Here is a 22,667-nt window from a genome sequence, read left to right as displayed (position 1 = left end):
ATGTAAATATTGTTTCTCTGCATCTGCATACAACACCCACCCCATGCTCCGACAGCTCAGCCCCTCCCCTCCTCCTCCAAACCAACATTTGAGTTATGACTCTATAGTTTTGAGCTGCGGTTTTCAGTTATGCCATTTCAGTCAAATTCATCGAAGTGCATAAAGGTTCATCCATTGCCTTCAACACAAGAGGCCGACGGTTCATGAATTGTCATGACGGTGTGGAGATGAAGCTTCATCTCATCCATGGCTCTGTCCAGACTGTGATCAGTGGTCCATCCAAGCAAGGCTGCAAAACATGCAACGCCACATGGGGCTCGGGATAAATTACGGGCGTTTTCCCACTAACCTGATTCTTCACTGGGCTAGAAATCCATTCTTAGTAGCAGCGAGCTCATCACATGTCAGACATGCCAATCTGGATAATCTGGGAGAAGATATCTCAAAAAACATGAAAGAATGTTGAAATAAAATATCTGTTCTTCCATAGAAGCCCACTATATATTTAAAATATCAATTATCCTTACAGTGTCCTGTATTAAGATTCTCACTTTTGTTTTAAGTAATAACAAACACAAAAGTTAATAATTAAGTAATTGTCATCGTATTTGCGCTTCAGCTCACAAACTTTGCTTTAAGCGCTGCTGTTTTCTCTCGGGTATCAGTCGATGCTGCACGTCGCTACTCCTTTCTTTAGAAGCCCAAAGTGTTATTTTACTGGCTTCGTTGTAAGCGAGCCTTGTTGTTGAGCCCTGATTAGTGGTTCTAATTCATGTCCACCCAAAACCTAACTTTTGTATATAGCATCACATGCTCTATGACGTCCAGACAAAAGTGAATAGATATTTAATTATTATTTAAATACTTTTATGCTTTGATGTGAGTTAAAAGAAATTCAGCCTGAAGTGACTTACAGATACAGATAAAGACAAGTTACTATATTAAAGGGAAACTTTACAGTTTATTAAAATATTTATTGTCATCAAAGCCCCAACCATCATTATGATCAGTTATATTAATATTGTATTTACTATATTCATTGCTGAGATCTTAAATATAGCGACAACGCTGAAAATGGCCACTGGACGCCAAGGTTAGAGTAGTTTTTAAATTTGAGTTTGTTTTTAATACATTTTTTACTTTTTTATTTAATTTTAGTAGAAGTAGTTGGTTTTCCTTAAAGATATTTTTTATGGTAGTGGCAAGTATTTAAAGAGGTTTTTGATACCAAACTGTAGCTTTTGGTTGACCTGATGTGTAAGGTGGCCGACTCAGGAAGGTCTAACAACGGACAAAGACCGTAGTTATAGCTGAGGCATGGTACTTAATAAAAGCCAACGACTAGACGAGTAGGACACGCAAAGTCCCTCGTTACCCGATCCCTCCATCCTGCCTGATTGCTACCAAGCATGTGCAACTCTAAACACAGATGAGAAAGAAATGTCTCAGTCATTAGCTTCTTCCATCACGAGCTCCAGAACAAACCTTCTACTGTGTCTGAAACTGATGGGACAAGTGAGCCGTCTCTCTCTCTTCTTCCTCATCTCTGTTGAGAGTTGCACATGCATGGACAGTGGGACGTTGGCCAGAGCGAGCAAAATGTCAGCAACTTAACACTTCTGTTAAACTAGATAATAAAATAAAAGTTCTATGACTTCCATTTCTTTATGATTTAGTTAAAGTTTTCCAAAGGGTTTAACCTCAGCCAGGCCATATCACATCCATACAGAGTTAGTAGTATACACCTGGGAAATAATTGTATATTTCTCTTTTTAACGCTCTAGTATTGAATCGATACGCAAATTCAGGGATCTGTATCAGGAAGGACAATTGGTATCAGAACATCTCTAATTTCAGACCTTAACTCCCACTGCTGCCTTCTGCAGGCTCCCCTATGTGTTGTATTTATAGAAATAAAATAGGAGTAGACTGGACATTCCTATTCAAACCAACACAGCAGGACGGTCAGTGGTGGTCATGTGTACCTTACCATTGGGACCGTTGTTGTATAAAGTAAAGCAACATGCGTTAGGAACGTCACTGCCTCACTGAGGTGAAGCCACGCCTATTGGGGAGTAGTAACGTTATGAGACTCAATGAGTGACATTCAACATCTTCGTAACAAGTGCTAAATGAAAGCAGTGGAGTTAGCAAGCTAGCTAACTGTCTGCTGATGAACAGCAGCGGCTAACAGTCCCTCCGCCACACACTACGGCGCTCTGGAGAAGGACAAGCTACTAGCTGACAAGATACCTAGCTAACTAGCCAGACATCAGACTTCGGAGCTGCCTCTCTCGTTCGGTGAGCTGCTCCATTTTCTTTTTTACTCGTCAAATGACCCCCGAAAACTGTCCCATGTCCGCTCTACTCCTATTTCATTTCTATGGTTGTATCATGCTATTGCTAAGATTGAGACCAGATCCATCCATGTCCGTATCGGAGTGACCATCATCCTGCTGCCCTGCCTCTTTCATAAACCCCCTCCTCTGTTTCCACAAGCCTTTTCTGTGTCATGACGACATTAAACTGATGAGTGGCTCTCATTCTCATTGTTACTAGTGAAGGTGTGTGTATATGTTGTGTGTATGTTGTGCGTGTGTGTGCGCTCAAACTTCCCGTGGACCTTGATATGAGTCGTTGCGTACTTGTTGTTGTTGTTTCAGCGTGGTTGCATCATGGCGTGGTGCATTTAAAGTTGCCTGCTCTGTTGTCAAAGCCGTATGTTACTAACATTCAGAACACACAGTGATCCTCAGTACAAGAGCTTCCCATGACTAGACGTGTGTTAATGGAACGACAATAGAGATGCATACATTTCATGTTGATGGTAATTTCCATGGTGATTACGATGTGTGTGTGTTTTTTTCTTTTGTCATATTGAATACTGTTTCCAGGTGAGATCTCTGGTGTGGTGCATGCAGGCTGCCCTTCACTCAGTGCAGTTGAATGATGTGATTCAGTCATGGCCCCAGCATCAGTGTGAATGACATGACATGGTTGTATGTTAAACCTGACATCAGACTGCGTGTCGGTATGTAACGGCTCCTCCCCTCCCTCTGCTGCCTCAGGTGTCTCTGCTGGAGTACCGCAAGAGGAAGCAGGGCAGCGGGCGCGACTTGGAGCCGGCCGGCAGCAGCTTGTCTCTGGGCGGCACCCCCACCCAGCCTGGCTCCCACTACAGCCAGGACTCCCATCATCCCCACTGCCATCAGCAGATGCAGCCGCCGGCCTCCCCACACAGCTCCTTCTCTTCCTCCACGCACGCCTCCTCCTCCTCCGCCTCCATCCCACAGATAGAGGAGGTCAGTCCTCCAGACCACCAAGGCTCATCGGCGCATTCCAGACGCCAGGACAGCAACAACCAGTGGTGAGAAGTCAGCATGATGACTTTCTAAACTTAAGATGGGGAGCACCATGTTGTTTCAGCATCGACACTGCGAGCATGTACCATCATCACGTCACAGGATGTGTGATGTTTGCAAATTAAAAAGGACCTATGATGCTTTTCCTTTAGTGTGTTTATAGTTTTTTGTGCTTTAACAAGTCTCTCAGAGTGTTGAGGCCTAAAGTCCAAATTGTCCCTCTCCGCCACAGAAACTCTGCTCCTGAACTGATTCAAACACCTTCAAAAAACCTTGTCTTTTCACGTAAAATAGTGATGTCACCAAGTAACATAATAAGATCTGCAGTACAACTCCTGTTCTCTGGTCGTGGTAAGGGACGGGACATTTCTGAAACACACTAAGAGGCTGACCAATCACAACAGAGTGGGCCAGCTGACCAATCAGAGCAGACTGGGCTTTTTGGGAGGGAGGGGCAGGAGGTCAACGAGAGCGTTTCAAAGAGAGAAGAGCTGCAGCACAACCTGATGGGAAAAATACATTCAAGCATGTAAGCATGTTCTAGAAGGAACCTGAAACACAAACGGCACCAGAAGAGGAGCAGAATAGGTCCTCTTTAAGTCAAGCACCTCACACTACCTGCTTTGATACAAACTCATGATGTCATGTTCATGACTAATCCAGTATTAGTGGAGTATTAGGTGGATTTGATCTTTTAGATCCGTCTGTTAGAGTTCATCAGTTGGTCCTGATCAGAGTTGGAACATAATCTTTGGATCTGTGTTTTTCTAAGGATGGTCCCCACTACCGTGGAACGTCTAAGGGAAGGTCAGGGCGTTCTGGAGCGAGTGCTGAGAAGCATCAAGATGGAGCAGAGCTACAAGAAGAGCGATGGATCTTCAGAGAAGGAATCTGGTATGACCACATTACAGACTTCAGGGATCCCTGCAGACAAATTGGGTTGACAGACAAAGAACTGGGACGTTCCACAAATAAGAATATCATGTATTTATTTATGTAGCATATTTGATACCCAAAGTCCTTACCCTTTGGGTAAATGTTGAAAACAAAATGTCTATGGTACGTAGGTCTGTAGCTTGGATTTGAAGGGAGTCAGCATTCTCTCCCGTCTTCACTCTTCTGACAGTTTGTTCCTCTTTGAGATTAGATACTGCTGCTTTACCTCCCTGTGATTCTGTTTCCAGATGCAGATCGATACGAGATGCAGGTAGCGTCCATGGCGTCTCCCATGAAGAGCCCACACGGATACAGTCCCTCTGTGTACTCACACCAGGTAGCCTGTACACACCATTTCTATCACTATGGATCATCAGTATCCAGTAGCATTTGTTTTTTTACTAGCATTCAAACAGTTTTAATACATTTTGTAGCCACCGGAACCTTCACATCCCTACACATGCAGTACCGATGTGTGATGGTGTGTCTTCTCTGTGTGTTCAGTCATCAGAAAGCCACCGGCAGACCGACAGCCCGTCGTTTCTCCAGCAAACCTCCAGCTCTCCATTCCGTGGTTCCTACAGTCCCTCATCAGGCCACAGCTTCTACCCACGCCTCCCCACCTCTCACCTTGGACTGTCCCAGCAGGACCACCCTCCATCCACCTACCCCAGTCGCACCCCAACCCCCACCTCCTCCTCAGACGCCAGGCCGCCAGCGAGCTCTCTACACCAGCAGAGCGGCAGCAGTAACGTGGACGGAGGCCATGGCTACGGCAACAGCCACTTAAAAGCAAGCCTTTTGAACATCAGCGGCCCGGTAGGGACTCCCGCCCCGGGAACCAGGGCCCACGGGCAGACTAAGACAGACTCGGGCACCCAGGCTTCCAGAGGAAGTCAGCCGCAGGCGTCTCGCAGCCTGAAGTCGGGCAGCCCGGGCCAGGCGGCGCTGCAGGCCGGCTCCAGGCTGATGTCGGCCTCCGGACCGACGCACTACCCACAGCGAGGGACAACCCTCAGTCAGTTCCAGCACTCCCCCCTACAGGGACCTGGAGTACGGACACAGTCAGGAAGCTTTTAGGACCTTGTTCAAGTGTGTGTGTGTGTGTGTATGAGTGTGTGTGTGAGTGTGTGTGAAGCTGCGTACCTCCTCAACCCCTAAAGCTGCGGTGGACTGGGGCTCAGGGAGTTTGGGGAGGGGAAATGTACAGACCTAAAGAGGAGCAAGGACTTCTTTACGGATTTCTCCTTTTCTTATTTTCTGTCTTTTCTTTCTTTATTTACAGAAAAAGAAAAACAAATGACCACATTCTGCACAAAGCTAATCATTGACTTTGGACATCATTACGGAATGAGTGGAAAAAAGCAATTTGGACGACACATTCAGAAAAAAGAAAATCATATGTAACTTGAAATTGTCCCCAGTGTTTCCTCATGTGCCGGACTGTGCAAACAGGCTCTATAATGTCGGAAAGTCAAAACTTCCACACAAATGTCTGTACAAAGTTCTAAAAAAAGCCGTACCTGTCGCTATGGTACCCAGGTTGGTTAAATGCTGAGATGCATACGTAACCGAAAGCAAGAGTTGTTTTATTTTTATTGTCGACGTTACTTTTTTGATTTGGCGAGTGGCCGAGTCTGTGCTGCAGTAAATACGTGTTTGATTTGGAAAGTGGGGGAATGATGCAAACCAAGACGACATGTTAATCATCCGTTCTAAAGATGCATTAGAGAGGCGGGGAGGACGGGTTCTCCCCGATACGATCATTCCATGTGATTCCGTGTTCTCTCACCAAACATGAAAACAGCCCTCTCTCTATCTATCTCTATCTCTCTCTCTCTCCCCCTCTCTCTCTCTCTCTCGGTTCTCCGTAGGTTCCAATATTCTGTTTCGTTTCGGTTCTCTTCTGTTCTCTCATCCCCACTGGACTGTTTTTGATTTCACATTCGGACTACTTCGCTGTAGACCTCTGATCTTGTACTTGAGACATACAGGTCTTATGATTCATGGTGCTGCATTCTTGTTTTTTGTTTTCCAATAAATTTGAAATCCAGTTATGTTCCCCACGTATGGCTGCATTCATCTCGTCATTCTATCAACATGAATTCAGTTTCATTTCCCTCCAAATTCACATATTATAGTGATGGGATGCAGGAACAAAAGAAGAGGGGCATAATCCAACATGTCTTTTTATCCTGCAGAATTTCTTTAAATATATAAATATATGTATGTTTTTCTGACCTTGCATTCCGTGTGACACAGAGGAGAACTAGGGACGGGATCTCTGAGGGAGTGTTTGGATTGTTTATCGGTTAAAAGAAAAAAGCTGCTATGTTTTCATGAGAGCTGCTTCCCTTTTCCACAGAATGCTGCATTTGTATTTTTGGCTTTTAATCTCACAAACTGACTTGTAAGAAAGAGACGGTTCTCCTGACCGCCGCCGCGGGACCTCAAGTCGACGTTAAGCTGACAACTGGGCGGTAGCGGGACACGCCCTCTCCTCCCTCAGACTTTTTATTTTTGACCGGATGTGGGGAAAAAAATCATCTGCGTCTGTGTGGAAGACTTCAAGGACCGAGGGCCCGGTCACGTGACTGGACCCCACCCACCACTACACCCCTCCTCCCCCCAGTCCACCAACACACACAAGAATACTCATGTTATATGAATGTTTGATAGATTGAAAAAAGAAAAAGGAAAAAAACCCAAAATTAACCAGCACCTTAAAATGAAAGAAAGAGCCTAAAAGACGCACCAGGACAATATGTATAATAATGTGTACTTGTATAGAAAGAAATGTGATTATAGACTTGTATGGAGAAAATATAGTACACTGAATTTACCGCATGATATTTGTTTTTAGGGTCTGAGTGTCGGATGGTTGGAAGCTAATCATTGGCTTTTTTCCTGGGTTCCTCTAAAAAATACAAAAAAACAAAGACCAGACGCCACATTCTCTTTTTGTTTTGTAAAGACCGTTCTGTTGGTTTGTTTTATTTTTACATGGATCATAGTAGTAACTATTTCAATTGTTCCCCTGCAAAAAGGTTTAAGAAGCAAGAGATGTAATGCATTTTGATAATAAAATAATCATGATGGTAATGTATTTTGAAAAAACTACCATTGTGATGTGTCATTTGAGGGACTCAACTTGTATGTTTTTGCTGACTTTACAGCAGCGGAAGGAAACAGTATTTCAATCAAGTGTTTAACTTTTACAGTTTACAAGCTGAAATATAAATGTCTGTCTCACTTTTCTTTTTTCAACTTTTAGAGCACATCCCTGTTATATTGTGTACCTATTTAACAATATATGCCAAAAAAACAATTTTGTTCATAATGTTATATCAAAGTCCAGTATCGGCCAATACCAACCATTTTCAACCAATAATAGTGACATCCTTCCAACAACAGGGGGGGCTGTGACTCGGAGGTAGAGGGAGTCGTTCGAAATGCTGAAGTATCCTTGGGCAACTATTGAACCACCAACTGCCCGGTATGTGTATGAATCCTCATGTACCATGGATCAGAGCTAGAGAAGGCCATGAGCTAATCATCTTCTTCTTCACATGTATTTTAAATCTAATTTCTTGTTCCACTGTTACTCACGGAGCATCACTACCGCCTTCCTCCACTAGAGGGAAGCATTGAGCTACAGGTGAATAATTCAGCGAAGGAGAAGATATGGGCCCGCCGCGCCGACGGGGTGTGTCCGCCTGGACTTTGCAAGTTTCGTGCACCGCGCAGGCTCGCGCAGGCACGCCTCCCGTCACTCCCACCCACGCAAGTGGGAAAGAGGGAGGAGAAGAAGGCGTGGACTGGGATTACAGTTTTTCTCCATTGGTTTGGCTCATTTCTTGAAACAGAAATTACATTCTCAAAACTCTAAGATCATTTGGCAAAACAGTCTTACAGTTCAGCACAACACCATAGTTCACTTGCAAAAGCTCATATCTCTCCCAAAACTGTTCACTCATGCTTCAAAACTAAATTCCTTTCTCATATAAATAGTCAGTGCCCCCAAAATGCATCATCCCTTTGGCATTGTGTAAGCACTGCAAGTCAAAATGTTTAGATGTTTTGTCACTATGGCAGAGGACAATTGAAATATCCCTCATGTCCACCACTAAGTCTTAGCCCAGTCCTTCATTGACAATGGTTACTGTACTCCTTTTTTTGTAGCCGCCCGTGCCAGGTTGTCGTTCAACATAGAATTCAAAGGACAACACTCCATTCGTAATGTATGTCTTATGTATTTCTTACAGAATGAGTTACCAATGAAATTGTATTGTTGCTTTACTTTTTACCACTATTCTAATGCAGCACTGAACAGTGACTGGAATACTACTGTATCCCATTGAGGTACATTACTGCAGGGCTAACACACACACACACACACACACACACACACACACACACACACTAAATGAATAGGTAAATGCACATTTCTTGCTTTATGCACAGTGTCCAGTCCTACAGTATACAACATATAGTTCAATTATAGACTGATATAAGTACATACCTGTTTTCCCTGCGAAAGGTTTGGATGATGGAGGAGACTGTAGAGCGAGGCACATTAGGCTGCACTCTGCGACCTGCCTCCACCATTGTGAGGCGGTGGTTGACAACATGGTCTATAATTGTGGCCCGAAATTCATCCGGGACAACATGGTGTCTTCGTGCTCCTCGGCCTCTTCCCCCTATTCCACCACCATGCACCCTTACTCCTCTTCCTCTTCTTCTTCATGGAGCAGGCAGTTGCCCTTGTTCATTTGCTTGGCCAGGTGCCTCCATGTTCAGAAATGGTACTGGTCCTGGTCAACCTTTATATATATACTGTATATGTTTGGCAGCATTCACAATCATAGACAGCACCTGTCAGGTAACTAAACATACGGTTTGATTGATCATCTGAGATGAGTGAAACTCCTCCTTTATTAGTCAAGTTCTAGTTTCACCTGACTGTCAATGACTGTACTCAATTTATCAAATGTTCCAAGAGATTCATATATGGTATTCATGGTATTATGTTCTTGACTAATTTTGACAATTGATCAGACTATTGTGCAAGTGATGACTTACACAATGAAATGATGCTGACATGTTTTGAAGAGAACAACCATTAGACTGAGAATCGACAATCAGTTTAGATCAACAAGATCTATTCACTTGGAAATTGTGCTAAATGTAGGCTACCTGTACTTAATCATTTGCAAGATGTAATGAGATATTGAGACATGTACTAAGACAATTGCAATTTGATTAATGAATGAGAAATGCAATTCTGTTGTGGACAATTGCCAAGTGGTTTGGAGATTTGTCCATGTTGTTTTGAGAATGTAATTTCTGTTTCAAGAAAAGAGCCAAACCAATGGAGGAAAACGGTAACACAGCCGATTCAGATCTTCACCAATCAAATGAGCTCCTCTCCTCTCCTTTAATGCGTTAGGGGAGGTTCAGTGTAAGATCCGTCATTTGACAACCCGATGACAGAAGCAGCGCCGCCGCTCCCACCACGCGCATCACGCGCTGTGCGCGCGTATCATAATAATAACAATGCCGATATTATAAAAAACAGGAGAGAGAGAGGGAGATGTTTTGGTCCGAGAGGCTGAGTTTCCGTTACGCGTGCCATCCGCCTTTGATCTGACGTCAGATGTGACGGGACAATCTATATAGATATAAATTCACGTGTTGAGTCAATTAGTTGCATTAAATAGTGTTTGTTGTGATTATTTATTGCATTTAAATGTGTCTGGAACTGTGGAAACCTGCCTGTGAGGTCTCGGTGACGTGTACGCACTGCGCGCCGTCAGCCAAACTTCCACTCCGCCAGCTGTGATTCGCATTGAATGAATGGACTTTATTGGTGAACAGTCATTGTAAGATGAGTGGAATAATTTGATCCCAACAGAAGCATGAACGTATAAGCAAAGAGAAAAAAGAGCTCTGAATGGAGACGGTGTTTCTGCTTCCACTGTTAAAGCCTGAGCAGGACAGCAGCCGTGGAGAAGGCTTTGTTCACCACAACACACGGCTCCACCTCCAAGAGAGAGACTGGAACTGGGATCCATCCTCATAACCGCCACTAGGTGTCACCTTTTACCTTCCCTTTGTTTCACGGCCAAATAGAGCGGGACGATGAGGAAAATATCAAACATTACAATATTATTGTCCAAATAACTCATATCATAATCATACCAATAATAAAAATAATCATTGTTATTATCCATCCATACCATCGCAGGCTAACGCCACACAGCTCACTTGAACCCGATTTTAACCCGGAACCCTGTGAGGATTATTATTATGGTTATATTAGCATTACATTATTATATATATAATTATATTATTATATAATATATTATTATTATAATATATTGTCGGTTCACTATCCAAAATATTCAAGCAAGGAATAAATGATAATAAAGGTTTTGATTAATAATCAAAACAAAAAAAAAACCTTACCTATAGCACTCTGATCGTAGCACTGTTGCTCTTAAGGTACTACTTTACTCAGATGAGGATCTAACACTTGTTCTACTTTTAGCTCTTACTTTATCGGCAATGATACGTTGTGGTTTCTTTGTTTCCTTCTTTTGACAAATGTACTTATTGTAAGTCGCTTTGGACAAAGGCGTCTGCTAAATGACCTAAATGTAAATGTAAATGTAATCATCAGTAATGTTGATATGATGACTAATTATAAAAGGCAAATAATAGAGCGATCTGGTGAAGTCATTACTGTAATTGTATCTGTAAAATCATTGTACTGTAATAACACTAAACCACCATATTAAGATATAAAAACTAACACGATGTCTCTTCACGATATGAATATAATACTGATATTTGCCCCATGAGGACTCTGTTGCCCACTAGAGCAGGATGAAGCACCAGTGCTGACCGTCTCTGAGCGTCTAATGGACCTGAATGAGCTCCAGAAAGCATTTGGAAACACATTTCCAGTCTTAGTCTAATTGAGTGAGGAACAGGTATGTTTGGGGGGGGGTTGTCTGTCTGGAGAGCAGATGGCTGGTCTGAGGCCTGTCAGCATGTGGAAGTCTTCTCTCTCAGAGCTCCAGATGGCCGTTACACGGCGTCCAGCCACCCACAAACACACTCAGTCTGCTCGTCAAAAGGGTTTCACGTCTCAGACCTACAGACACACAAACAGCTGTGCAGGTCACATGGTCCAAGGTGAGTCTCTCCTCCACACGGTTTAGTAGGACAGGAAGCACACCCCACTTGGCTGCATCCCAAGTCTCTTATTTGATATTTCATTGGATATCAGTTATTGATTGGACGCTGCAGCTGATCAGACTGATGTGATGCATCTCAGCATGACGGGAGTGAAGACAGATGCCTGATTATTCATCATTGTGTTGTTTACTGTCCAGCTCCTCTGTAGTAGAGTAGAGCAACTTGATAATACTGACATCCCTGAGTCAAACCCTGTTAGACCGTTGCTCATTTTCCCCTCGACCAACATTCATTAGGTTTCATTTTACTTGAACACAGGACCTTATTCCACAATATGTACAGAAATCCTACAATTTAAGGTCAAAATCCTGAAAAAAGTTTTACAATACTAACTGTCACCGCACCGAACGGCATTCTGGGTACAGCCATATATATATATATATATATATATATATATATATATATATATATATATATATATATATATATATATATATATAAACCTAAAAAGAGTGATTGAATGATTGTATGCTGTAATGGCAGTGGGATCAAACATTGTAGTTTTTCCTGGTTTCAGTGAGATATTGTTCTCCTAAATTGCTGAGTCAGATATGTGTTTACAAATCTAAAACTGCATTAAAAATACAAATTCCCCACAGATTTCTCTAAATACTCATATACGCCATTCTCTTACATCCATATCTACACACCCACATCATTTTTGTTCCATACATGTACTCCACTGGCATCTTTGGGAAAAGAAGGAATTTCATCTGTGTTCCCAAAATAGAAAAATGGCTTTATCTGCTAGAAAATATTAAAAACTACAAATAATTAAATATGCTGCAATGGCCCTGGGGTCAAAAATAATAATAATAATAAGTTTCAATGAGGACATTTTAAGGGTCACACTGTAACAACAGTGTGTACACAGTGTATTATAGACCAAGTATAACATTTCCCCCAAAAATACACCCTTTGGAAGAAATGTATGCCATATGCAGTAACACAGCCCAAATGATCGTAAAAACAAAAATGACAAGGGTCAAACATGTAATATTTGTGTATATATATTAAGTTTCAGGCCTGAATGCCTCCCATAGTCATGACTATGAGGACCCAGAATGCTTTGCTTCAGTGTGTTTATAGTTGTTGGTGAATGTAAAAGGTCTCCAGTTTTAAAGCCTAAAGTCCATGTCGAAAGGGAACACATATAGATCTTAAGGAAAAAATACCTAAATGACTATAAATATAAAACCTGTCACTGGACAGTGTTGTTATTTTCTTACGTTGACCTTTGACCCCCTGGATGCTCACCTGAAGGAGCTCTGTGAGGTCACAAGGGCCCGTCTTGTGAAGACAAGCAGACAGAGAGAAGAAGGCAGAGGGGACTGTAAGGCATTTCACTCTCCGTTATGATCCAGCAGCCGGCAGTCTGGACACGCTGCTCCACAACAAAGAGAGCGCCGATCTCTTCTGACGTACCATGCGACCCGCCGCCCCCGGCCTTCCTCTAGCCGCTCTGCCATGGCTATAAATAGCAGTGGCTAGCGTGGGCTAAGTCAAAGGGGTTTGGTGAGACGTTTCCATGAGGTTTGGGTTACATGTTACAGTAACATGCTGTTTGCTCCGTGCTGCAGCCACTGATGGATGAAGGTTGATGATTGGATTCTGTTCATAAGTGTGACAGCTGTGGTCTGTACAGAACGAGGCAGATCACAGTCGCTTGTTTAGTTGTGTTTGTATGTACCTGCACACATGCTACTGTCAACACTTAGAAGTGGAATGACATAAATCTGTTTTCTCCCAAATGAGACTGGTTTATATCCTGTTTGCATCACCTTTGCTCCTCCCGTCGCCTAGCAACCAGCTTCAGTTGACAAGAAAGAGCATAGATGAGGTCACAAACATTATATGATTAAATGGAGCCAGAGTTCATATATTAGTCTTTTAATTTTGTATTATGATGGAGGATATGTTTCACCGCCATCAGTGCATGACAGTCACACGGGACGGTATTTTGCTGCATCCCGCTGCTGATCCGCTTGTAGACGGCATGTTGATTAAAGTCCAATCATTACCGGCCATTATGAAACTTGGGATAGGTTGAGGGGCTGCACGGTGGTGTAGTGGGTAGCACTCTCGCCTCACAGCAAGAGGGTCCTGGGTTCGATTCCTGGATCGGCCCAGGTTCCTTCTGTGTGGAGTTTGCATGTTCTCCCCGTGTAAGCGTGGGTTCTCTCCGGGTTCTCCGGCTTCCTCCCACAGTCCAAAGACATGCAGGATGGGGATAGGTTGATTGATGACTCTAAATTGCCCGTAGGTGTGAATGTTAGCGTGAATGGTTGTTTGTCTCTACATGTCTCCCTGTGATAGACCGGCGTCCTGTCCAGGGTGAACCCCGCCTTCGCCCAATGACAGCTGGGATCGGCTCCAGCCCCCCGTGACCCTGAATACAGGATAAGCTGTAGACGATGGATGGATGGATGGATGAGCCAGATCAGATCCATCAGTTGGAGCTTCTGATCGGGAAAAGAAGGCTGCATTTGAAGGTCTTTGAAATGGGACAGCCTTGTTTCAGCTGCTGCAACGCATTTGGTCTTCAAACGCAGCCTCCAAAGGATCAGTCCGCTGAATTATACAATAGAAGTGAGCCGCTACAACAGTGTGTACTGATGGTTCTGTTAGCTATTCTCTACACGGTCCTCTATAGAGTCCTCTACATAGTCCTGTATATAGTACTCCACATAGTCCTCTACATAGTCCTGTATATACTCCTCTACATAGTGCTCTACATGGTCCTCTACACGGTCCTCTATATAGTCCTCTACATAGTCCTGTATATAGTACTCCACATAGTCCTGTATATACTCCTCTACATAGTCCTCTACATGGTCCTCTACATGGTCCTCTATATAGTCCTCTACATAGTCTAGTCCTCTGAATGGTCTTCTATATACAGAGTCCTGTATATAGTCCTCTGAATGGTCTTCTATATACATAGTCCTGTATATAGTCCTCTGAATGGTCTTCTATATACATAGTCCTGTATATAGTCCTCTGAATGGTCTTCTATATACATAGTCCTGTATATAGTCCTCTGAATGGTCTTCTATATACATAGTCCTGTATATAGTCCTCTGAATGGTCTTCTATATACAGAGTCCTGTATATAGTCCTCTGAATGGTCTTCTATATACAGAGTCCTGTATATAGTCCTCTGAATGGTCTTCTATATACAGAGTCCTGTATATAGTGCCCTACATAGCTATGTAGAAAGTCCTCTACATAGAGCGTGAGGGGTAAATGAGGAGTAAATGAGCCAGATGGAAATCTTTCTTTGGACAGATTTTTCAATGCGATATTGTCACATCCGTGCATGAAACCTTACCTGTGGTAGTTAGTGCTGCGCAATATATCAATATTTTATCTATCAGGATAAGAGACTAGATTTTTTAATTGTATTATTTGCATAAACCCACCTCATTAAACAACATTACTCATGATTATTTTTCATCATTGTGTAAATACTGTATGTAAAAGCACTAATAGGCATCCCATCATATTTTCACAGTAACGATATTGAGGTATTATACAAATGTGATTTTCTCCCTATCAGCCAGCTAGATGAAGATGAAGGTTGAGTTTGAAGATGGGTGTGGTCCGAGCACGAGGAGCGAAGGTGCCACTGACTCGCCTCTAACGGATAAATCTTTTTTAGAAAGATTTTGGAGTTACAATGTGGTCACACCGAAACGAAAGCAAACTTTTCAGGTGGCCCTACGCTTGCATACAAAGCCAATGCAGATGATGCAACACAACTGAGGTGAATATGCAACGTTCAGATTTTTGTACAGGTTGAAATATTTTGTGTGACGCTGTTTTGCAAAAGCCAATGAGCGTTGAGATTGAGACATCGCTGAATCAGAAATGGAGGAAACAAATGTTGTCTCCTGTGTCTGTGGTCCCCCAGAGGTCTAGATAGTAGACTCACATGAGTCCAGAGACCAGACCAGACTATGTGGAGAAACCAGAGACTGTCTGTGGTCCAAACAACAAGGTTGCTGTCATTCGGACTTCACAACATGCACAATGCAGCAATAGTGGTGAATTCCACCATGATGGGTGAAACATCGTCTACATGGAGGTAAGCTCCGCCTCCTTTCTGGTACGTGTAATGCAAATAAACACAAATGACCTGCAGACGAACTCGAAAACAAGAAAACACGCAACACATTTGCTCTGAACAGGCTGGGAAACTTTGTGTAATAATGCATACCGGTATCTATGTTGACAAAATTGTAGAACGTAGAACGTAGAACAATAATGATAATAGCCAATCCATTTATTAATTTTCTTTTAAAAACAACACCAATGGTGATAAAGTTGTTTATGACATTGGCTGCCATGCTGAACCCTCCTGAAGCAACGCTTCACAGACAAGTTTCTTTTGTTAATAAGAGAAACATCACAGCATCCATAACCATAGAAAATAACATTACAACAGCACAGAAATTAAAATAAAACCAGGTATGAAAGAAAGAAAAGAACCTAAATAGAATAGAATGAGTTGGCCATGTTGCATCTCCATGTTTCTACAGTAGCCCAGAACAGACAAACTAGACACCGACTCTGAGAGGGGCGGTATTCAGTTGGGTGCAGTCTGCAACCTCACCACTAGATGCCACTAAATCTTACACACTGCCGCTCTTATGATCTCAGCAGCAACCAACGACTACAACGTGTGCGGCTGCATTCATACCAGATGAGTTGGCATGGTGAAAACGACAGTTCACATATTCATCTGAGTGCATTTGGGCTGCAGAAGAAAAAAAGGCGACCTGTGGCAATAAAGTTGCAACCAACTCAACTTTTGGGGAAACACTGCCTGATGTCGCGCTGCAGTGGCCAATTGGTAGCGTGGTTTCCGCAAACAAGGCACAGCCCCTCCACCTTTTCTCATGTAGCTGCTGTGAAATGAACGACGCTGCCTTCATGTGTGGTTAGAGATTTCAAGATCATAAAATTGCTCTTACCAAGAACAGTAGTTTTGAAATATAAAGTCTACTTGTGCTACAAGATGAAGCCTGTGGCTTATCGCAGCATTGTCTGGTTTGGTGTGAAGAAAGCCACAGATCTTTGAAGAAGAAAAACTCATACCTAATTTCATATCTTCTTCTGCACTGTGCAGATATTACAACAGGAGAACTGGTGTGAAAGCAGAAATAAATCCTTATTGTATTAGTATTATTAATAACAACAACAATAATAATTCTAATTGTGACTCTAATGGTCTCACATTACTTTGTGAAATGAGCAGAACGATGGATTGTAGATTCTGGTTTTACAGTAGTGCAAATTGGAAACATCATTCTGGATCTTTGGGAAGAGGCCCATGGTATGTGGTTGGAAGCTTGACCTTAGATATCATTGTGTGATATGGTATATGATCATTTCTGATGGTTTGTTATTGTTAATTGGGTGCTATCACAGAACAATGGATTGTATCCTTCACATTAGGATCTCAGATAACCGCTTCAAAGATGTGTCTCAAACATTATGTGATTTAAAGGTTGACAATATCTCCAGTAAAAAGCCCTGTCTGGTGTGTATGCTAATGCTAATGTATAGTGTTACTGTTCATTAGAGGAAAGTTAAAGGCTGCTGCATTGTACGTTGTTGTGATTTATTTGGGTCTGTCTCCATCGCACTTTGTCAAATATACTATATGTTTTTAGATTTCTACTATATATGACATTCAGAGCAATAATATACCAGCAAACAGGTATTAGCTATGTAAAGACATAGTGGAGTGTCTACCTGAGCAGAGAAGTCACTTTCCCTCTGTGTGTGTTGTTATCCAAGGTTCTGACTACATAAGCCAACTATGTTCTCAAACCAAAAAAATGGACTCCAATGAGATGTTATGTGCTGCTTGTGCAAGGAGCTCACACATCAGCCACAACTCTATCAGTGTGTCAGGCACTGTAGGTTTGGCCATCGTGCTCAAAATCACTCAGTATATCTTTAAAAGTTTGTGCTCATTTGACAAAATGCCATGAGACCAGATCAGTCAGTGGAGAGACATCTGTGTTGGAAACTTTAGTCCTGAGAAACTATTGGTCATCCACTTTGTACAGATGTTTCTGCAAAATAGAAAACTTGTCATATAGATTTTGAAGGGTCCGGATACTGAACCATGTGGAATCCCGCTCAAGACTTAGATAGCGAACCATCCTAATTGTTTGTCATCCTAAGATAAATTACCAATTTGTAAATATACCTCAAGATATCAATATGTAATTTGTGGAAACAAAGGTTTCTGCCATTTATAGCCGACACATTGCTATTAAGGAAGTACTGAATGTTTGAGCCCAGTACTTCTTTCTGTTATTTCATGATGTGCCTGGCTTCATGGATGGATGGGAGTGTGGGGACGCTACAGAAACAAACGAGTGTCTGCAGATATTTAATTTGTGTTGATGAGCATTTTGTGGAGGCAAAACAAAAGTTTGTCTTTCACCCAACTTTGAGTGTTTGTATCCACCTGCATGAAACAATAGCCCACTTTTGTTGGATTGAAATTGACCTTGTTTGTTTTTCTGCAGTTTTAAAGATAAAATTCCATAAAAAATGTGTTTTCCAGCCTTTGCATTCAGTTGTGCCTTCCATTTAAGAACGAACGTGACAGATAGGTATTTTCGGAGGAGGGAACAGCTACACAGCTCGTCATGTCTGTTGTCTTGATTGAAGTGTGTGCTGCGTCTTTTTTTTTGCAACATGGCGCTCCTCAGCTGGATCCCGCCACAGACTGCCAGTTGGACTAAGCGCGGTTGTTGAGGGGAGGCTTTGTCCGTTTGCAGGCCTGAGAAAGATGTTGCACGCTGGGCCTTTCCTGGTGGCGGCCGCCAACCTAGTCTCACGATAGGTCATGAAATGGTCACGAAATAAATGTTTCATGTAGAGGGACACATCTTTTATTATTATTACTCCGTGTCGCACAGGACTGATGACTGAAGTGATGCGTTTTCCTAAACCTAACAAAGTGCTTCTATCTACTTTCGTGTTGTAGCGTGGAGTCGTCCCAACTGCAACGTTCGTCCCAACTGCAACGTTCGTCCCAACGTTTGTGCAGTGGTACAAACAATACTTCCAATTGAAATACATTAGTTTGAATGTCGTGCTGAGCTTCACGAAAAAAAATAGAACATTTGTGTCTATGTACACAAATCAGTAGATTTCAATTTCGTGACTATTTCACAAACTGCAGTGAGACTATGTTGCGGACGTTCACTGAAGCAGAAGTGAAATCATCCAGTGAGTGTGGGGGAGGAAACAAGCTTCATAAATCAAGTAAAAAGAGAATAGAAAGAAATGAGGATAACAGCTGGACAAAGCTACAGGCAAGACAAGTGGACATCTTAATTTTTCTTTCACAATTTGACAATGAAACAGGCTGTACTATTCCATGGATCCCAAGTTGTTTCATGTATGGGGGCAAAAAAAAAAAGAAATTGCATCAAAGTGTCTTTTTTTACCCTATTACCATAAAAACATCACATTCCCATACATGTTTTATTTTTCTGGGATCAGACTGTCGTATACAAAGAGCAGGTGGAAAATTGGCCTGAAAAAGACTTCAAAATGACTCTGGCTGTACAAAATCATTTTTTTCTATTTTTGTTTTGTCAGAAGTAGCACCTGTGTGCTTTTACATATGCACTTTATAATGTTGCTTTTAAAGCTGGAAAAAGATTTCTTTCCCCACTGAGTAAAAATATTTATATTTTTTTATAGAATACTACAAAGTATCAATAACTTTCTAACTTTTGTTATAACAACATTATGAGAGAGACACGCTGCATGTTATGAACCATTTTATCCCAGAGTTTGAAAAAGCTGACCGTTGAACTTCTTCCCAGGATGTTTTTCTTTTCCGACACACTGAACTTCTGTTTGATTTTTAAACTGCTGGAGTTTTTGGCCTCCAAGCTCAGATCGAGGGTTTAAACTGAAGAGCTTCGGAGAGAAGAGGAGGAACAGGAGAAGAAAGGAGGGAACTGAGAGGAGGAGGAGGAGGAGGAGGAGTTTGGTTCTCAATGGAACTGCTGGACTCCAAATCTCGGATCTTTGGTGTCCCGGATTTCAATCTGGAGGAGGAACAGAGAGAAGAGAGTCAGCGTCAGACGGCTGCAACATCAAAGAAAATGTGCCTGATCAGGAGACAGGGTGGGGGATCAAGGAGGTGAAGCCTAGGACCCTTCCGGTGTTCCTCATGGGATCTTATTTGGGGGAAAATATGCAGGGTAGTCAACGGCAAATTTTCAGATCCCGTTTAAATTGTACCATGATTTACCTTTTTGTGTGAAACTACATCTCAATGTATGTCACCAACACGGTTGTTAGTGTTGCAGCCTCTCACAACTGTTTACCCGTGACCTCAGGCAAGTCCCTGAGGGTTCAGGACTTAAAGCCTTAGGGGGACATAAGACAGGCTTCTGTGTCAGACTTGATCCTGACCAAAAGCGCAATGCATGATGGTATATAGTGTTTAGTTGGTTACCATCAGTTGTTGAGGCAACTATTTGCCCACTTTCATGTTTCTAGTCATGTGATGTCCAGTATTCACTCTCCTTTTAGTCTGTTTTGGTCTACCAACTCATGAGAAAAAATATCTTGTTCCTTTGCTTGCTCGGTGCTCGATAATGTGGCAGGCGATTTTCATTTTACATTTTTATTCAAGCCTCATTGATTCAGCTATGGAATCCCAATGTTTGGCTCTGGAACTACTAAAAGATGATTAACTTGCACCAGCCATGTTATCACACTGTCTTCATCAGCAGCAGCATGTATTTCCTGATTTTGGATCGTATCCTCTGCACTTAATCTCTTCCCGATGTCTGTCTGGCGCTCTACTCCATTTGGCTGCAGATGGAAGTGAGAGAGGCAGCAGAAGGCGGCAGAAGGGGCTCTGACATATGAGTCAGTGCGAGCCGGCGAGATGAAAAACAAACATAAAGAAACATACTAATGCCATGGGCTTGAAAGGTCACGCCTTAAATACATTTCTCTCACATTTTCTGGACTCCCTTTTCAACAACTCCTTCTTTTGACGCAGTTTAGAAAGCTTTTGTTTCACATTTGTCACCTCAAAATGTGGATTTTCTCTAACGTGAAATAAAGAAACCACTAAGAACTGAAAAGGTGATGAAATGAATAGGTGTATTCGTGCCTTTCTCACTAATTGATAAACACTTGTGATGTAGATGGGACCTTAGACTCTATATAGAAGTGGACTGAGTCATGATGACTAAGTTGCAACCAGTGAAGGAAGTGACCATATTTGGACTGTGGAAGAGCGACGGGTGGATCTGATGAACACATGCAGCAGAACAGCAACCTGACTGGATCTGGATCCATCTGGATATCGGTGTGGAGCCGTTCACAAAGATAAATGTATCATAATTTAATACATGGACATCATGCTGTATTGAAGAAGATTTGAAACTAGAGATTAAGACCACAAACTCATGTTTACAATGTTTACTGAGATTATAAATCAAGTGAGAAGTAGGGTCATTTTCTCATAGACTTCTACACAATTAGACTTTTTTCAAACTTCTTCTTTGTAGATGAAAAGTGGTCCCTATCAGCCTGGATTGGACTACTTGCAGGCCTGTCAGTAACGAGCACCATTTAACTCAACCTTCAGCTCTATTAAGCAAGCAGCAATCTCATTTGCTCTTCTAGACTCCATTATAACCCCAGTTAGGATGAACTTCCTGTTTGACTGAGTGGATGGATGGCGTTGATGACAGCGTCCTGTGGAGCAGAATATTAATAGCTGCAGCACAGATCAGATGATTCATCCTCCATGCAAGCCAATTTAATGAAACCTTGGTTGCCAAAAGCAAATGGGTGAGGATGGGGAGAGGAGGTAGAGATGATGAGGTGTAGGGGTCGGGATTATTGTGTCATTAATCTATTTAGGATGACCTGTCACTCTCAATCCATAGCCCTGCATGGATGCCAAATGTGCGGTAAAGACCTTGACGCCTAGCCTGATGCAGAACCATCTGAGAAAGCGTCATTGGAAACTGTTAGGAAAGGTTTAGGGTTTGGATGAACTGATATTACGGATGCTGTTGCAACATTTATGGTACCCTCTTCAGGCCTTTTGTTCTTTAGAATGAACGAACGATCAAAATAAAATAAGCGTAGAAAGGACGGTCAGTGTTCTAGTACAAAGAAAATACCACTTGCTGTCAGTTGTATTTCTAAAGAAGCTCTAAGAGAGGGACTGTTAACCGATATTTCATCTGCACCATAAGTGACATGAAACACAAGTAACTGTTCTATTGCAAGGGAGCAAATTCAACACAAAGACAACACGAGGAGAGGTAGAACAGGGTTCACTGTGCATCGCTCTTTACAAGACAGGCCAGAGGAACGTGTCTTACAAAGAGAAAACTGATCCAAGCGCATGCAAGGGGGACGGATCAACATTATAAACTAATAGGAAAAGCTGATTGGTCTTACTCCATCCATTCGTAGAGAGGAGCCAAGATGGAGCTAAAGGGAGGAAGACATTTTCAAATAAGATTATTGTGGTTTAATTCTGGTCCCTCTACAGAAAGTATCAAATATTACACTTTTCACCCTTATTCATGAAATGTGTTCATGAATGTTCATGTGTTCATGTGTTCATCTGGTCCATTTGAGGACCGGCTCGGTGAATCAGCTGTGTTTGACGGGTCGAAGCCCTAACGTGTCGTTTATCACGTCATACATGGTGGAACAGCAGGAGCTGCTTGTTACCTTTTACTTCCCTCTTTCATTCCTTCTTGAAGAGGACGTGGTGATATTTCCTCATATCACAAAAACCTGTTGATTTCCAAGTCCGTGCTGGACGTAAGCAGGAACTGGGACTCATATAGTGAATGTGATGGATACATGTTGTAAAGAATGCTGCGAAAACCTGAATAATATCAAAGTATGACACATCTCTTCATCTGAAAATGCTCCATTTGGAATATCCAAACAGAATGTTTATATGACACATATCGAATTTGGATTATTGTCTTATTCAGAATAATAGTGGAATATGAGTGTGCATTTAAACGTAGTCACTGACTGTGTAACTAGTGTATCACATTCTCACCACAC

The 22,667-nt window shown here is 42.2% G+C and overlaps 2 protein-coding genes across 8 annotated transcripts in view; one reads left to right on the top strand and one right to left on the bottom strand.

The window, feature by feature from the left end:
• The window catches only part of setd5 (SET domain containing 5), a 39,664-nt gene extending 32,216 nt beyond the window's left edge, over window positions 1–7,448 (top strand). For all 6 annotated transcript variants that reach the window (XM_084021064.1, XM_084021065.1, XM_084021068.1 and 3 more), the window contains 4 exons: window positions 3,069–3,367; window positions 4,135–4,256; window positions 4,547–4,635; window positions 4,803–7,448. In XM_084021064.1, the coding sequence (XP_083877190.1) occupies window positions 3,069–3,367; window positions 4,135–4,256; window positions 4,547–4,635; window positions 4,803–5,378 (1,086 nt within the window). In that variant the 3' untranslated portion in view covers window positions 5,379–7,448. The remainder of the gene's footprint in view (window positions 1–3,068; window positions 3,368–4,134; window positions 4,257–4,546; window positions 4,636–4,802) is intronic.
• Window positions 7,449–19,340: 11,892 nt separating this feature from the next.
• lhfpl4a (LHFPL tetraspan subfamily member 4a) overlaps window positions 19,341–22,667 on the bottom strand; it is a 41,660-nt gene continuing 38,333 nt past the window's right edge. Inside the window, exons 4-5 of one of the 2 annotated variants that reach the window (XM_084029383.1) lie at window positions 22,041–22,073; window positions 19,341–19,651 (exon numbers count right to left, since the gene is read on the bottom strand). In XM_084029383.1, coding sequence (XP_083885509.1) covers window positions 19,598–19,651; window positions 22,041–22,073 — 87 coding nt within the window. In that variant the 3' untranslated portion in view covers window positions 19,341–19,597. The remainder of the gene's footprint in view (window positions 19,652–22,040; window positions 22,074–22,667) is intronic. The other variant, XM_084029384.1, reaches the window with a different exon arrangement.

The sequence above is a fragment of the Eutrigla gurnardus genome, assembly GCF_963514095.1.
Source record: "Eutrigla gurnardus genome assembly, chromosome: 2".
Lineage (NCBI taxonomy): Eukaryota > Metazoa > Chordata > Actinopteri > Perciformes > Triglidae > Eutrigla > Eutrigla gurnardus.
This window is presented reverse-complemented; position numbering and strand designations above follow the sequence as displayed.